Genomic DNA, 18,401 nt, shown 5'->3' on the forward strand with positions numbered 1-18,401 from the left:
GGGAGTGAATCCCTGAGGGTAAGCTAGAACAGAGTTAGTATGGCAGGCGGTGTGCCGGAGTACACCATGCTGCGAGGCATGAGAGTAATCCTTACGCTGAGAGGGGACAGGAGAACCTGAAGGAGGCCACAGAATTAGTGTGTTTACAATGACTAAAGGAGTAAAGGGAGACACAGAAAGCATAATAAAAAAAACAAAACACAAGAGCTTGGACAAGAAAGATTTTTAAAATTTGGCAATGGCCTTTTAGAAGTGAGAATTACAATTACTGAAATGAACAGTTTAGACAACTGATGGGAAAAACTGGTAAAATATATGATAAATCTAAGAAAATTACCCCAAATATAGCATATAAAATACTAAAGATTAATATTAAGAAATTATGTTTAACCCATTTATATTTACTGAATATAATTGATGATTTCATTTACATCAGCTTCTCTCTTTCATGCCACTGTGCTGTTTTCTTGTTTTCTTTCTGTTATCTCTTTGCCAAATGAACTGTTCCTTTTTTCTTTCTCTTTGCATTTATATTATTTATATTCAAGACCAGGTTTTTAAAAAAAATCTCTTCAACTTTATCAAGTCAGCTCATTAATTTTATCTGTTTATTTGTTCTCTTAAGAACATGAAAGTAGTACATTTTTGCGAGCTCTTATGTTTTCAAAGAAAGAAAAACTCCTTTCTCGGATGATAACCCAAACTCCACAACATCTCCCCTTCAACACTTTGAAGGCTTTCGTCCATTTTTCCCCTTGATATTTAGTGCGACAAAGAATGAGACTGAGGCGAGGCTGATTTTATTCCTTCTTACGTTAAGTATTTCTGCTGAATGGATACTGATAGAATTGTACTTTCCTCAGACATTTCCGTTTTCCATGTTACGTCTAAGAATATTTTTCTTTTCACGACTTTTGTCTAGTAATCCTTCAGTACTTTCTAACTTAAGGTTCATCAACATCAGAAAACGGGTCACCTGTGCCTTTGCCTAACCCTTCTTTTGTGGCCGCTCTGGTTTCTTCTTTGATGGCACCTGAAATTATTAGGTTACACCTCTTCAAAGGATTTCTTATCAGACCTCGTTCCTTTTCATCTCAGTTTGTCATCTTTGTATCTCATCCTGTTGCTCTTTTTTATTTTAGTTTTAATTACAGTCTACGTCCAATATGATTTTGTATTTCGTCCTGCTGGCTTTCTGTTTCTTGGAAGTTTTGCCTGCTGGGTGCTACTCAACTACACGGTAGATTCTATCACAGTCTCCAGGCACCTGAGGCTCGCTGTTGAACTTCTGTGAAAGTCAGGATGAGGCTTTTCCTTCATTTCTGTTTTGTTGTTTTTGTTCTTCTTTTAAAATCTTGATATTGATAGCTATTGTTTTGTTCCCTTAAGACACCAGGTAGGATTTTGTTTTCTTCTAACCTTTGAGTGAATATGTGTCTCCCCACTTTCAGCTCAGTAACCGTTTGAGCGCCTTTCTCAGATTTGGATGGCAGGTCCACGTGCCTAATTTTTAAACCAATTTCCAGTGTTCAGTCATTTTTACTGAGGGGAATTCCTCTGGACTAAGGTGTAACCTCCTCTGACCTGTGCTCACTGGACTTCCAGTGCTTTGACTCGACGGCGTGTATGAAAAGGTGCCAGCCTCAGCGAGCATCTCTCTTGGGGCTCTCACTGCCCCAACTTTACCCCTATACTGCGGGAATTGCATTTCTCACAATGCACTCGGCTGCCTCCAGTTTCTCTCTACGTTCTGCTCCGTGGCTCCTGAGGGATGTGGAGATATAACAAAGGAGGGGCAAAGGAAGGCTGATCTAATCATCTCCAAAAATGATATCTGTGTATTACAAAGATAGATTTCTATTTTCATTGGTATGTATAGACTATGGGATCAGATAATAGGGGACAGGCAAATTGTTACTTCTATTATCTTTCTGGCAAATGGAGCTGCTCTGTTTTATGATGTAAAGTACATGTCAGTCACAAATCATTTTTATTAATCCTTTGTTATCCACCCTACAGACAGTAGAAATACTAAATTCTAGCAGTCAGAATCAGTTTTTATGGTCAAGTTCCTATCTTTAAATATATACATATACTTAATATATATCAACATATATATTTAATATATATTTATAATATATGTGTATTTTAGGGGATATTTAGAAGACAATGTCTTACTCTATTAGACTGATACATTTTAAATTAGAAGCTTCAGGATATTTCTGCTTTAAAACCTTACTTTACCATGATATACAAGAGTCAACTAAGTTTCCACTTAGGATGTATATGTGTTATATGTATTATACACATATATATCCCAAGTAACAAAAGTATGTATAACTGGATCGTGTCTACATTTCTATGTTCTCTCTCACTTATCTAACACTAGGGAAAGTCTGACTTCTCCCAGCCACAGCCCAACATTCCACTATTGCCAGCTCCCTAAATTGCCAACATAGTGGAAAGAACAAATGATCCACTTCTCAGTGTCTAGCCTTGTAGCTTCAAACTAAATAAATGGTGGCTACATAGAGTTATGGTTAGAAAGAGAGCTATGTGAGTCCACACCAAGGCTGCACTCCTTGGTAGTGATAGGTAGTTGTGCAAGTTCTTAATCTCAGCCCTCTCACTAATAAAATAAAGATGAGGTGGTGAGGAGATTGGATGACATGGTATACATAAGGAACCTAACACATAGTGGTTTCTCAATTAATAGTAATTATTTCAATTAAACGCCTGAAGCAGTTTCTCCCTCTTCTGGTTTTTTCAAAGAAAAAAAAAAATCTTTTTAGACCCAGAGAATAGAAGGAGTCCCTTCTACCTTTTTTTCATTAGGAAAAGAAAATAAGTATTAAATGAAAGACAGGAATTTAGATCAGGATTAGTATCATTCAGTGTATCCGATTTATTGTTAACATTTCATTTCTGATTTGATTTCTGACTGGTAACTCAATATACACTTGTTGGTGGGGATTTTGTTTCATTTTAAACATTAAGAGAGGGAGGAATTCACTTACATGCCAAATGTAAACTCAAATTTAATTTGTTGGAAAGGGTCAGGTTAATCTTTTTCCTACTTTAACAGAACACTCTTAAATACAGAAGTTAAAAAAAAAAAATCACCATACCACATCTTTGTAATTAACCATATAAAATTCTTGGAAAGCCAGGATTAATTTTGCCTGTTTTGTATCACTTGGATCATAAAGCATACTTTTGGGCCCATTACAGCTAAAATCATTGCCCTTTGTGGATCTACATTTTATTTCTATATTAAAAATATTTTTAATATTTTAATACTGATAGTAAATACAAGACATTTGATTACATTTTTCAGTCATTTAAGTTTCTTTGTTTACCATCAAGTCAGTTACAGATAAGAGGGTCTAACTCACCGGCTGAGGTATAAAGGTATGATGCTTTTCGTTGTGATACTAGCTGGTCTTTTATGATCTATCTCAGACCCAAAATTCTTTTTATCAGGGTGTGAAGAGCAAGGTAGGAGTACAGTGACTGGCTTCTGGAAAGGATGTGTTGATGGGTGCTGAACATGAACCAGAGGGCTGGTGGACAGTACCGAGTAGGAAGTGTCTTGCTGGGTTTTTAAATATGCCACCAGAGATGGGTCAACTGGTTGGATCTAAACAAACATAAACAAACAAAAAATATATATATGTTACTATATTTTAATAGCAAAAGATGTAAAGTAGCAGCACATTTCTAAACCAATTTTCTGAAAATTTGAAGGAACACAGTTTTAATATATTTTTTTACACATTGTTAGCTGAACCAATACTGCATTAGTTTATAAAAGGGCACAGCAGTTAGTCCCTTCCTACAAAGTCTTTCTGAAATCTGGGTTCCCTGTCCTTTGTTATAAATAACTGAGAAACACCCTTAATTGTAGGCAACAAAATGACCTAGAAAACAAAATAGACGTTTTACGTAATTTCTAATTAAAGCTATTAGATCAAATGATCCTTAGAAACTGGAAAAACAAGACTATATTTACGTAAGTGTTTTCTCTCACATAAAATGGCTAATGATAAAAATAGCTAGCATAATTCCCAAAATTTCAAAGTTTATGAAAAATATTTACAAAAATTATTCATCATATGTTTTCTTTCCAACTTTTCTTTCTCATTTACCTTTTATGGTAACAACTGGGAGAAACAGAAGCACATGGGAGAGAGTTGAGGCCAGAAGTACAGGGAAAAGCTGAGGAAATATATCTTCTAAGATGTACATTGATACATCATTGCTCACCTTATGAATAGTGTTTATATATATTGAATTATTTAAAATATTCCTTCCCAAGAAGGACTGTTTTATAATTAAATATAACCAGATTTTCAAAATTATAAATATTTTAATCGTTAGCCTCCTTTTTACCTCTCAGGTGGAAATCTTGAACCATATGAATGTCCAGTGTCTGGCATCAATTCTATCATTCTCAACACAAAAAATAGCTAGAAAAACCTTTCAAATAGATTGGAGATTCATTTTGAAAATGAGATTCCATATGCCCCAAATCATTACTTTCTTACTAATAACACTGTATGTTAGGTGGTTAAAAGTATCAGAGAAGGATTCATTTGCTATTTTATTAAAAATTTCTATTTTCCTCATCTTTTAGGACCATGTTTGATAACCCACAAAATCTATAAGAAGGAAGTCCCTGGTTATTAATATTTACCTTTAATTGTACAAGCACCGGTGAGCTGAAAACTCCTGGGGGGTAATGCAAAGATATCCGAGAATCCATGCTTGGCTTGAGAGTGAGGCCTTTCTTTGTTACTGTGAAGGACTCTTTCTTTAAACAAGACACGACAGAAAAGATACCCAACTTGTAAACTTTCACTTCAGCACAGGTCCCCTGTATGGATTGAAGGGCATTAAGACAAGGATGTTGACCCTGCAGAGTTCTGGGAGTACATGCTGAACATACTCTGTGGCTCTGAAAAAAATCTATATGCTGACCCTGTGATCCCCCACCACTGAGCACAGGTATTGAGGAGTTTCTCGGTTTTGAACTGCGTGACAAAAAAGAGAGAAATCAATGTACTTTTAACTTTAAAATAAACCCCAAAGAGAAAATGTGTATGTATAAGGGGCAATCACATTCAGTATTTTTACAAGTGTTAATCACTCCTGGAATCCTGTCCTCCTTAAGTTTGCCAGAATGAACTTTAAATATTGGCTTTAGGGGTTTCAAGGACTGAAGTTGCAGTGGGTAACTGACGCACACCCCATAGCTCCTGTATTGTCCCCAGATTCTTCCTTATGACAACTCACAATCTCTTCCCTGCCGTGGGAGCAGTTGACTACCAAGAGAGACGTTTGTGTTTCTTTTTTATCTAGTGACATTTGCATTTGTAATGCATATATGCAGGTGCATTTTCAAGTTTTTTTATCTCACAAAAAGGAACTGTACATAAATGTAAACAAAATTCTCTAGTCATACAATCTCCAAAGCTGAAAATGAGGAAGACTTAGAAGTAACTTGGACTACTCATGCTTTCCTGAATGCCAGCTGGGCTCCGCCCTGGCGTGAGCAAATAATCGTGCAGACACACACATTTCAGGGACAATCACAATGCAAAATAATCCGTCATTTGAAAACTGACTAAGGAAAGATTTCACAATATCACTGCACAACTCCATCGCTGGGAAGTCAGGGCATGATAAATGTTCCTAGCTGGCTGGCAGGCAAATGGTGTGAGGAAGGGAAGGAAGGTGTCCTGGGAACCAGTGGTGGTTGCCCCGCATCTCAAGCACATCTGGCAGATGCTGGGGAACAGGAAGGGCTGTTAACCAGGGGTGTGTCCTGAACCTCTGATGGTGGTTTATCTGACTCCAGAATTAGAATTCTTAAATGTCATATGAACCACATAAACACTTGGAGAGAATCCAGAGTTTAAATTGTCCTGAGCTAAAAATAGGGATAACTACCATTAGAATACCCTAAAGAGAAAGGGATATGCTTTTATTTTTTCCAGTAGAAAATAGTTCTCTCTCTCTCTTTTTTTTTTTTACTTTCTTGCTTTTATAACAGTCACATAGAACGGCCAAGCTTAAAAAGCCCCAATCAAGAGCTGTTATTCTGGCCCTGTAGCTCAGCTGGTTAGAGTGTAGGCCAGTACTCCAAGGTTGTGGGTTCGATCCAAGGTCAGGACACATACAAGAATCAACCAATGAATGCATAAAAAAGTGGAACAACAAATCAGTGTCTCTCTCTCCCTTCCTCTCTAAAATCAATAAATGAAAACAAACAAACAAAAAGAGCTGATATACTTACATTCTTCCTAGACTAAATATAAAATGTATTAGTTGCATGAATTGGAGTAAATGATTGAACAGGCTTAGCTCTCATATTTAACTATATAACCTTATTTGTAACTCAGAAAAGACCAAACCAGAAAAGGTAGAGATATATTATAAAGAATTTCTTGTATGCATGGAATTTCTTTACATTTATTCTCTGCCCTCCTCTTCAACCAATGACAGTTTACATAAAGCTAAAAAGACAAATATTTAAATTGTTTCAAAGTAAGTTCACTGGTTCACAGAAGTACCCTAAACCAATGTTCCCATCAAATCTATGCTAAGTTTAATAATCGTATATATTCTTTCTTCAAAACATATGGATTTGTGACCATAGAGATCCTCAGAATCATACAGTAAAGTATACCATGGAAAAATTATAATTTTAACTCCTAGCAAGTGTTTTTAGGCTTCCTTTTATCTTTTTAAGTGTGCAATATTTTCTCATTTTGTCCTTATGACCCTATCAGGTAGATACTGTTATTTGTTCATTTTTCAGATGAAGAAATTGAGCCGTAGCAAGGTTACATGATTTACCAAAGTTCACATAACAAGAAAGTATGGGAACCACATTTGAATCCCTCACAACCAACATCCTAACTACCACATATACTGCCTTCCACGGGTGGGCTAAACACAAATCCTAGGCTTAATAACTATCTCAAGGCATACATACACATGTGCAATTGTTCATTTTAACATATTTCCCTAGCCCATGAATGATCATGAGAAAGCTACTATAATCTGGGGACTCTAACATTCTTAAATTTTGCAAAGGTCCATCACAATAAAAATGTTGGTCTAAAGCTAGCCTAAGGCATGAAGCTAATGAAGCCATGGTATTGGTTTTGTTTCCCAGGTGAAAATAAAGCATTCATTGTGTCCTAGACCCAAGTTCTCTCTCCCTAAATTTGGCCAATAATTTCTGTTCTTTGATCTTTGTGGATGTCAAATAAAGTGTGAATGTGCTAACATAGACCTATCAACCCTTTCATTTGATACCAATGAGTAATTATATCTATAGTACAATCTGGTAGTCTGAGTGATGTTTCCAAGAGGAGGTAAAGAGCAAGTGTAGATGTGGCCAATGGTTTACCAACCTTGTAACTTCCTCTCACGCCTTCTAGTGAACTTGGGGTCAGGTAACTTGACTGGAGGTTTATGTCGGACACTTTCACCATGATGTCTTTGTAATTTCCCCTATAACGTGCGGTGAATGGGATTGCGATGCATATTGGAAATGGAATTCTTGTTTCCACAGCTGAGCACTCAACAGTGATGACATTGCTGACCAACTCTTCATTATCACTCACTATTAAAGAACTCATGCTATTAATTATTCGGCATTCTAGATGTTGCAGAAGGTATGATGGGGCCCTGATGTAACAAGACACTTGGGGGCCCGTATCATCACCCAGCACGTCAAGATACCTGCAGGGAAATAAAAGGACACGCTTTTGGCAAATATTTGATTTATGTACTGTATGGGTAAATATATAAGAGCCTAAGCTCTATGGTCACATTGTCTTCATATGAACCCAATTCTCCCACTTACTGATGCTGTGACCTTAGGCAATATACTCAACCTCTCTGTGCCTTAGTTTCCTCAACTATAACATGGTAATAAAATAATAACCAATTTCATAGGAAGTCTGTGAGAATTAAATGAACTATTATATGTTAAATAATTAAAAATCTGTGCCTAGAACATAGTATTATACATGTTAGCTATTGTTATTACTATTATTATTTAAGTGGTTGATTCATTCATCAGTTTTGTTCACATCACAATATGAATCTGAAGATGGCTGAAGCCTCTTAATAAATCAAGTACTGACACCTGAGTAGTTCCTTAAATTATGAGGGGAGTAAATGTATATCTCGTATTGGAATTGTCTAGACACATTAGATCAAATGATGATGTTTATCCCATTTTTTAGAAAAACTGAGAAAGATACAAAAGTGCTGTGAACTTATGACTAATCAAGGTAATTAGAAACTAATATTTATTTTATTTTATTTTTTTGCAAATCAAATATGAACTTTAAAATTTTCTCTTTTTCCCCCTTTTCATTTTTTAAAAATTTATCTTTATTGTTGAAAGTATTACAGATGTTCCCTTTTTCTCCCCATTGGTGCCCTCCACCTCACATCCACGCCACCCCCAGACCTTCCCCATACCAATGTCTGTGTCCATAGGTTAAAAATCCTCAAAGAATAAATCCAAAAGCATATTTTGAGCAAAAGCTTATTTTGACCATTTGTGTTACCTTTGCCAAAGATTTGACAGTTTTATAGATTTGAATTCAAATTTGAGATCAGTCACTTGCTATTTGTTTGGCCTTAAACATCAATAATTATTATTAAAATAGCTAATATTTTAGTTCTTTCTGTGGGCCAGGTTTTAGGCAATATATTACTTCATTTAATCTCCAACTTTGGGGTCAAGCAAGTATATCATCACCATTTTACAGATAAGGAAACAGGTTTAAAAATTTTGACTTGCTGAAGATTACACAGATGGTAAGTTATAGAATCAATAATTGATTCCATCTGTCTTTAACCCAAAACTCAAACTTTCTAATATAATATCATACTTCCTCAAATCATTCCAAAGCCCTGGGTTTTTTATGCATTACATACTTAAACTAATATCTAATCCACAATAGTGTGAAGATTAAATGAGATAAAATATTTAAACTTCTTATAAAATAGTTTAGTATAAAATGAGTGCTCAATAAATGTTAGATCTCTACATTAAAATTTCCAGCTTGAGTTTCTCCTCTTCTTACTACTTCTCATTTTATACCAGTAAAATAATATAAACAATGTCAAAGGCAAATTAGAGGATCTGTACAAGATACAGCATTAATAACCAGTTTTAGAATCACCAGTTATTAGTAACTTCGGTTATTAATTATTAGTAACTTGAATCTTATAGTTCACTTTAACATAGAAATCTAACAAATATGTTGAAATTGAAGAGAGGGATATTTATTTATATAGGGTGTCCCCCAAAAATGTGTATACACATTTTGAATAATTATAAAGGCAGTGTTTATGAAAATACATTTCACTTTCAAAATTGAGCTGTTGAAGTGTATATACATTTTTGGGACACCCTATATTTATAATTCTGAACCCATAAAGTTAGAAAGAATAGAAAATTACTCAGCCCATTAGTATATGCATGTATTCTCTGATGAAGGTGATTATGGTAATTCAGAAAATGAGAAACATTGTCTAGTAGAGGACACAGTGACCCAGTCGTCAAGAATGACTTCAAGAATGACTCTCTTCTGTGCTCTGGGAACCATCTCAATGCACTCGTACCAAAGACAGATGAAGTAGGGTGGGGAGACCTGTAAATGCTTTCATTTACCTTAACCCTAACCAAATAGAAAATAATCACATTGGTTTATTCTAGTTTTGTTTCCCTTTGAATCTGTTCATATAGGACGACTACACTAGAAAAGATAGGCCTTTTTTGAAAAAGCTATTCAGGGAGGAATCACAACAGATCCTGAGTTAGGTTTTGTTTATGACACTCATCTTTTATGTGGCATGACAGCCTCCTAGCCTGCGAGATTGCAATGAGTAGTCCTTCTTAAATGTGCAAGCCAAGCACAATTGGCTTGTAGGCCACAAAGAGGAAATCAGCAGCTAGGAAACACCTAGTTGTGAGAGGGAGGTGTGAGAGGGAGTGATTCAGCAATGACTCATTTGTCAGATGCTTTGAGTCAGTTCTGAGGGTGAGGATCTGAAGTGTTAATGTTTTTCTCAAGTGAAATGAGAGCAACTGTTTGGCTACTTCAATAGTTGTTTTGCAGGGGGAGTCATTCTTTCCAACTATGGGGGCCTTTCATGCATTGAATGCACTTCTGGGACACCTGTAGAATTTATTAGATTTTCAGATTTGTCCTCACAGCTGAACTGCCTCAACCTCTTCATTTTATAAATGAGATGACTAAAGTCAAAGTGAGTAGAATGACTCTTCTGGGATCTTAGCTCATTTGCGGTGCTGTCCCGAAATGGTACCGTGCATCTGAAAGAGCACCACACATGGTGGTAGCGAGGAGACAAGTGAAGATTAGTTGTGTGGGGAGAAAGTGAAGGTTTTTGGGGGTGAAATAAATGAACACACTAACATTTAGCTGAGCGTGAACTTCTGCAAAGTGGAACGGTGCTAAGACCTTTACCTGATTTTCTCATTTGGCTTTACCAAGTAATCCCAGAAAATATATACAATTTCTACGAAGAGGAAAATAGGCTCAGTAATGAAGCAAGTTGCCCAGTGTCACAGAACTAGTTTGTAATAAAACAGGAGATAAAATGTAAGTCTGTCTGACTCAAAAAACAATGATTTTTTAATTTTAATTTTATTTTATTTTTTACTATTCCCCATTGCCTTCTAAGGGTGTTGTTTTTGCTGGGGGAATGTGGCTTGTGAGCATTTTATTTGAACACATAGGGATAATTACCTACTTGTATTGGGAAAATAAGTTATAAAATAGATCAGTCTTACACACTTTTTGAAGTCACAGTTTCTTTGAGAATCCGGTGAAAACTCTGAACCAAGGAGATTTAATTGGTATGAAAATACATTTAATTTTAAGAATCTTCAAAGCTTCTCCATGATTCCCCTAGAGTTCTACAGACATAGAATTCATGATTACTCATAAATAAAATAAATCTGGGAATTCACTTAGGAACGTAAGTAAAAGAAATCTGAGGTTGGAAAATTCTCTCCTAAATTTTGAACACTTTTCAGCCTCCTCATTTTTTCTTAATATAATTGAAAAAATAGTGATTTTAAAGTGTCTCTGTTCTGGACAATGATACATTTTAACTACTTTCTCATATCAATTTCTTCCTCCTTTAAAAAACATTTAACACATTTGTCTCCTAAAGCTATAAGAAACAAACATATTAGTCATTGGAGCCACTTACATCTTTGTAGAAGTAATTTAAACGGAATTACTGGTTTACACTATCTTCTGGAGATATTAAGTGGAAATATAAAGCCGTATTCGTGTATAAATGTTCTGAGTCCTAGCTTCAGGAGCGCACTGAAAGGGGCCCAGGCCAGCTGGCCACGTTTACTTACGCCTTTTGCATTACGCTCTGGTCCTGCTTGAGCCTCTCGGAATCACCGGGCAGGCCGCTGGCAGGTGCATTGGCCGGATCCCCTGTCGTTGAGGCCACAGCAGGCTCTTCCCTCTGGCTGTCTGAGCTCTCCTGGGCCTCTCCTGCTGCTGGCTGGATGAGGTCCTGTGTCCCTTCCCTGTCGCCAGCCATGCTCTCAGCGGGCGCGTGGGCTGCTTGTTTGTCCCTTCCATTCTCTGCATTATCTGGGAACAGCTCGCTCTGTGACTCTTCCTGCCCGGCGACGTCCCCATGCACCGATGCATTGCTGCCTTTGTCCCCTGACCCCGAGCTCCCGTGCGCTTCGTTTGCCTGTGCCGGGTCCCGGGGAGCGCCCTGGCTTTCCTCCCCGGCTGGGGGGCCCTTAGCTGTCCCCGTGCCACCCTCCTGCCCTCCTGCAGCGCCGCCTGTGGCTGCCGGACCCTGAATGGCCGGCATTGTCCGCAGGGGAGGACATTCGTCGCGCGTGCCGCATGAATCACGCATCTGCTTCTCTTCTTCCCTGAGGAGTGTAGCAGTGCTCCCCAAGTGTCCGCTTATTTTCAGGAGGCGGTCTGTGAAAGGAACGATTTCTACACACACACAGACACGTGACAAGAGTCAATGCAAAATGAAGCCAAATTCTGTTCCCCACCGACATGTACGGAGGTGCGACACGGGGACCTGAGAAACCCACAAAGGCCCTTCCTGGGCCTTTCGGCCAGTCTCCCTGCTGAAGGAGAAGTCATTGGCACAACTGTCATTCTTTTAACACATCTAGGAACTGGGAACAAATTGCTTTTTCGTGCAGTAAAAGGTAATAAGTCAAATCCTATTTGCTTGTGAAAATGCTTTGAATATTGGAAGACAGATGTTCCAGCCTCCCCGTAGGCTGTCCAATTGAAGCCAACATCTCCCTTAGCCACTCCTTACTGGCTAAGATTTTTGAGACTAGTTATTTCTCCTTTGAATGTACTACAGTTTATCAATTATCCACTTATAATTATTTGCCTAAAATTTAGCAAAACACTCTAGATGAGACTTGGGTAGAGGCATGCCATGGAAACATCATTTCTGCCGGTGTCGATGCTAAATGGAGTATTTTGTTTGCTGCTATGAGAATTGGATTAGGTTGGCACTATTTCTCCTGCTGAGCTTGTGATCATTGGCAATTTTCAAATTAGTCTCTCAAAGAATAGCTCTAATTATACTGATTCTGTGGTTAGAAGTGGCAGTGGTCCTGAAACACTACTAAACAGTCAAGCCTCTTCCCTCAGCCTCGCCGGGATCAGACGGGACGCAACCTCTCTCACTCCTTCCCCACTGCCTACCATGCTCCTATTCATTTCTCTCCTCACAGCTGGTGTCACCTGACGCCTTCTTGCAGTCTTAGCAACTCTCCAGTCTCCAGAATTCAATTCTGAGATATGGAATATGATATTTAAGGCTCCAGAGCTCCATGTTTTCAGAATCGTGAATAAATCATCCTTTCACTGGTCTGGACTTAACTTTGGGCTCCAATGCTGACAACTTGTTTTTTATCTTGTATCTGAGACCCTGTGTTTATTTTGAACCTCTGTTCTGATAGCTGAGTCTTTATCACTTTCTGTGAATAACTATTTGGCTTAATATGTTGCCTAGGAGCACACTGAGTTCCCTGCAGAGATTCGAATCCTGCCTGTGAGTTCCAGCTGACGGCCTCTGGGGCTGCTGCTTTGGACAGATTTTCCAGACGCCCACCATCTGCCCTCTAGACTGAATTTCTTGACATTATCTGCCCTAGATCCCTGGTTAATAAGACCTGCCCACTTGTCTTGACACTGTATTATTTAGAATTGGTTTTCATGATGCCGCCCATCTTCTTATCTAGAGTAACTGTTGTCTGAGATCATATACCTCATGTTGTTCCTGCTGTACTGTGCTTCTCAGCACCCGTAGCAGGCCTATTCCCCAGAAACTGAGCTCCTCTTAGAGTGTGTGTGTGGGGGGGGGGAGTGTCCAATTCCATAACCCAGCTCACCCCAGTCTTTCCAATGTTTTTTGCAACTAATAGGTTCAAAACTCAACTAAGTCTAAAAATAGAATGTCATATTCCATTATGGAAAAACTGCTTGTCCTGCCTTGCTGATAATACCCCTGCCTGGAATGCTGTCTCAAGATTCCCAGTTTCTGGCTGCATACATCCACTTCATTCCTGAAGCTTCAGTTTAAATATCACATTTATTTAGTGCAATTCCCAAATCCTCACTCTAAAAAATGGAATCTCGCCTGCCTCTAAGGCTTTAACATACTTTTTTCTGCTGTCTTCCAGTGAAATATTTTGTGTAGCTTCCACCCCACCCCACCCCTTCCTGGCCACCACTAATCTACTCTGTGTCTCTATGGATTTGCCTATCTGGCCAATTCATATAAATGGAACCAGACAATATGTGGCCTTTCATGCCTGGCTTCTTTCACTTAGCATAACGTTTTCAGGGGTTCGTCTGTATTGTAGCCTGTGTCAGTACCTCATTCTTTTATATGGCCTAATAATATTCTATCACGTGGCTCTACAATACTTTATCAATTCATCAAGTGGCGAGCATTTGAACTGTTTTAACTTTTTGGCTATTATGAATTCTGCTGCTTTGATATTCAAGTACAAATTTTTCTGTGGACATGTTTTTAATTTCATTGGAAGTGGAATTGCTGGGTTTACTATTTTATGGACCTGCCAGACTGTTTTTCAAAATATCGGCACCATTTTACATTCCTACCAGCAATGGACCAGTGTTCCAATTTCTCTACATTTTTGCCAATGCTTGTCGTCTGTCTTTTTAATGTTAGTTATCCTACTGGGTGTGAAGTGATATCTCACTGTGTTTTTGTTTTTTAACTTATCTTTATTGTTGAAAATATTACAGATGCCCCCCTTTTCCCCCCATTGACCCCCTCCACCCTGCCCCTGTCCCCACCTTAACATACTTTATTTGCATCTTTCTAATGGAACTGGCCTCAATTTTCTTGCATTACTGTGCATTTGTCTCATCTTACTCCCCCTATTGCGTTGTTTGTCCCTTGTGGACAGAAATTCTATCTTTGGTTTCTCTATATGCTCCTCAGCCCCTCTCAGAGTGGCTACCCCATCAATATTTCTTAGAGAAAGAATGAATAAAATAAATACCTGCCTTGTGTCCAGGTGCACTGATTGTCTTTGTCAAGCAGTCCACACAGCTGCTGGCAGGTGGAGCGCAAGGTGCCTGCAGTGTGCTCCAAGAGCTGATGAAGGGCCCTGCTGAGCTCCTGCCCCAGAAAGACCACAGTGGCAATCCAAGTGGCCCCACCGGCCCCGTCACTGTGGTCATGGCCCAGCAATGCCTGCTTCAGCATCAGGTTCTGTCTCCAAATCTGCTTCAGTATTTGGCCTAGTTTTCCCGAGCCCATATCTTCCGTATCCATTTTATGCTCCAAGAGGGAAATGCTTCTTTTCTGCCAGCAAAACCTAAAGGTTTAGCAAATTCAAACTTGGCAATGGTTGTTTCTCCTAAAACCTAGGAGATGATCCAAGTCAGCTAGCCAAGCACTTTCTCACAACATAATAGTTTATTCAGCTTCTTGTTGACCAGTGAAAAGTTACTAGGTGACCAAAGCAGGGGCGTTCCTGCACCCTGGGTGCCATTGTGTACAGAATGGATTAATCATGGAGGCTGAGCTGGCTCACACAGCCCCATTCTCCATGTAAGTTTTACACATTCAGGGCACTATGGAAACCCCACAGACTTTCCAAGGTTCAAGGGAACAAAATACAGATTCCGTGGAAAGATGAGAGGTTTATTATCAAAGGTAAATTGTTTGGACAATACCACTAATGAGATTCCTATTCGATACTTAAAAATACTTAGGAATGAGCCTGGCCAACGTGGCTCAGTGGTTCAGCACAGACCCATCAACCAGGAGGTCAGGGTTCGATTCCCAGTCTGGGCACATGCCTGGGTTGTGGGCTTGATCCCCAGTGGGGGGCTTGCAGGAGGCAGCCGATCAATGACTCTCTCATCATTGATGTTTCTATCTATCCCTCTCCCTTCCTCGCTCTGAAATCAATAAAAACATATTTAAAAATTTTTTTTAAATACTTAGGAGTGAAATAATATGGTGTCTGAATTCAAAATAATCTGGGAGTGTGGGAGTGGTGGATAAATGAAATAAGATTGGCTATAAATTAATAATCGTTGAACCTGGGTACAATTACATGTGGGTACAATTACATTCTAATTAGCATATATTTATAATTTTTTAATAGTGAGGAGCTTTAAAAAATAATCTTTTGCTGGGGCAGAGTCTATTACCATTGGTTGGGTGAGTTTAATTAGCACCTTCTAATATGGCACGTCTGCAATCAGATTGAGGTAGATACTTGGCTTCTTTACTCTCTGATAATTTCCCTCTAATTGGATAAAATGCCCCTTCACTAAAAGAAAGCCAACCTGAAAAGTGGCTTTTTCTCTGAACTAACAAGAAGTCTTCACCATGTTTAATTAAAAATTCAGATACAGCAAGTTCTCACCACGGCTGGGCCCCTAAGTTGGCTGGGGATTTACAGAGGAACCCAGAACAGCCTGCTTCCTCCTTTCCCCCGCCCCCCCCCATTCTAATAAGGGAGAACACAGAGCCGGAGGGAGAAGGCCCTGCGTTCAGACGGGCTCCTGTTCTCGCCGAGGTACTGGAAGGAAACGAAAGCTGTCCGGCGGGAGCTGGAATGCTTCCCTCCCCCAGGCATCGCCTTATCTCATCGTAGGCACTGGGGTTCTTAGAGGTACACTCAGGATACCGGGAAGAAGAGATGGGGAAACGCAGACCTAGTAAATAAAGAATAGGAATGAATGCCATGGGTCTAAATACTGCCCACAGGGCTTGTGGTCGGGAGAGTGGGAGAGAAAAGGGAAGGAGCGGGGTGAGGAGTGGTGGCTGGGGCTGAGCTGGGCTCATTCTCCAGGGGAAATCTGAATGAATCAGGTCACTGATATAAGTGATCCATGACAAGAGCCCGTATCACATCATGAATCACATTGTTTTGATACTTTTCACCCTCTTCTCAATACAAAAGACTTTCTGGTTCAATTATATTTTTTTCTTTTAATTCCTGAAATATGTGTGATTCTCAATAATAAATGTATACCTGGCTTTCATTTGATGCCAACTTGGAAAACCTTCTATATCATTAACTGTATCTAACTGCTGGGAATAGGGCTTGTTAGGACTTTGGAAAGAGGCAAATTCATGAACAAATTGTTAAAATACAGCTCAGACTGTGTTTAAGGCCAGAGCAGCAGTATGAATGAACAGTACCATGAAAGCTTTGGGGAGTGAAAAAATGAGTTCTGATTAGAGGCCCGGGAGATGTTGGAATTAGGAGCTGAATTGTGATCAGGATGTGAGCATGCTAGACAATGGAGGGAAGAAACATTCCAGCACGGGAAATAATATGATCGAAGGCACGGAGGCGTGCCGTGGCACAGTGTGATCAAGCCGGGGAAGTGTGGCTGTAGAAGAGTGTTCAGTGAGTCGGGGAGGTGGCAAGAACAGAGTGTCATCATTATGGGGAGTCAGAAGAAACAGTTGGAATTTCATTTTGCAGACAAAAAAGAAGCTGAATATTTTCTAACTAAGTTAAAATGTGACCAAACCTTTGCTGGAGGAATGCAAGTGGTTTAGATGGTTGAGTTCAAAGCCTTGAGGGCCTGTAATAGAGGAGGAATGGTGCAGGCCAGGGAAGGGATGCTTCGAGAGGGGATTGGAAACAGGGTGGATAAAACTTGCTAAGTCATCAGTGAGAGGGAGAGGAATAGAAAGCATTGAAAATCCACCCATACATTCATCTGAGAAATGCTTACTGACTGCTGGTGCAAGAATTGTGGTAGGTAGTGGAGTATGACTAAAATTTTTAGTTTAGGTGACTGAACAAGTGGTAAAACAATTCATTGAGTTAAGGAATTTAGGAAAAACATTAGGCTTAATAGGTAGATAATTTAATTAATTTTAGATTTGTTGAATTTGAGATAACAGGAAAATTTTTTGGAATGTGTTAGAAATTTAGAAGAAAAGTCAGAATAATATTGGCATATTTGACTGTCATCAGTAAGTGGGTGGCAGAGGATTCCCTAGAAGTGGGAGAGATTAATAGAGAATGTACACTATGTACATTTTAAGCATTGGATAAAACTTATACTAAAATGCTAAATACTGGACCAATGTACATTTTTTTTTCCTTTTGATATATTGGAAAATTCTTTCTCAGAGCAGGGAAAACAAACCAAAATATTTCTCCTTAGCCTCATTGACATTCATTCATTCTTCTCAAGTCTAAACTTGTCCTCTGTCTGGCTTCCCAAGAACATGTAACGTTTGCACAGTGAGACCTCCCACAAGTCACGCTGCATTTACTTGTTTAAACAAGCATCTGCATGCTCCTGCATCTTGTTTTTCAATCAACTGATGTCACTAACCACGGAAAGAACCGACCAACATTTGCTGGCAAGATTGGTGACACCCACAGAAGTTGTTTGCAAAAATTTACCTTGATGGGTTTAATTTGATTAGCACCTTCATTGTGGCTTTAATCCTCTTATATACATTTTTTTACTAAGAATTCTGTTCTTCCACTGACATTAAAGGAATTAGGATGCAGTCTTGAATTCACACAATACATTATGGGATTGAAAAGACAACCATACTTCTTGATATTCAAAAGTAGCAAAATGTGTAGAGACAAAATTCAAGTAAGTAAGATAGTTACTTGTTTAACCTTTCAGGCAGAAGATGAGAGGTTTCTTCTTGAGAGTAACTCAAACTTGGAAAAGAAAAAGTTATAGGTAGTGAAGCTTCCAGTGTCCGCCTACTCCCCACCCCCAAAAGCTCGCCCTGCCCTTCCCAGATCAGCAAAAATGAAGCACCCAGTCATAAGCCCAATCTAAATA

At 38.9% G+C, this 18,401-nt stretch overlaps 1 protein-coding gene across 1 annotated transcript in view; it reads right to left on the reverse strand.

Annotated features, from left to right (window-relative positions):
• Window positions 1-14,886, reverse strand: part of DTHD1 (death domain containing 1) — a 45,641-nt gene extending 30,755 nt beyond the window's left edge. Inside the window, exons 1-5 of the mRNA XM_016196068.2 lie at window positions 14,616-14,886; window positions 11,432-12,041; window positions 7,425-7,755; window positions 4,697-4,876; window positions 3,396-3,640 (exon numbers count right to left, since the gene is read on the reverse strand). Of these exons, the coding sequence (XP_016051554.2) occupies window positions 3,396-3,640; window positions 4,697-4,876; window positions 7,425-7,755; window positions 11,432-12,041; window positions 14,616-14,886 (1,637 nt within the window). The remainder of the gene's footprint in view (window positions 1-3,395; window positions 3,641-4,696; window positions 4,877-7,424; window positions 7,756-11,431; window positions 12,042-14,615) is intronic.
• Window positions 14,887-18,401: the final 3,515 nt, after the last annotated feature.

The sequence above is a fragment of the Miniopterus natalensis genome, chromosome 1, assembly GCF_054644295.1.
Source record: "Miniopterus natalensis isolate mMinNat1 chromosome 1, mMinNat1.hap1, whole genome shotgun sequence".
Lineage (NCBI taxonomy): Eukaryota > Metazoa > Chordata > Mammalia > Chiroptera > Miniopteridae > Miniopterus > Miniopterus natalensis.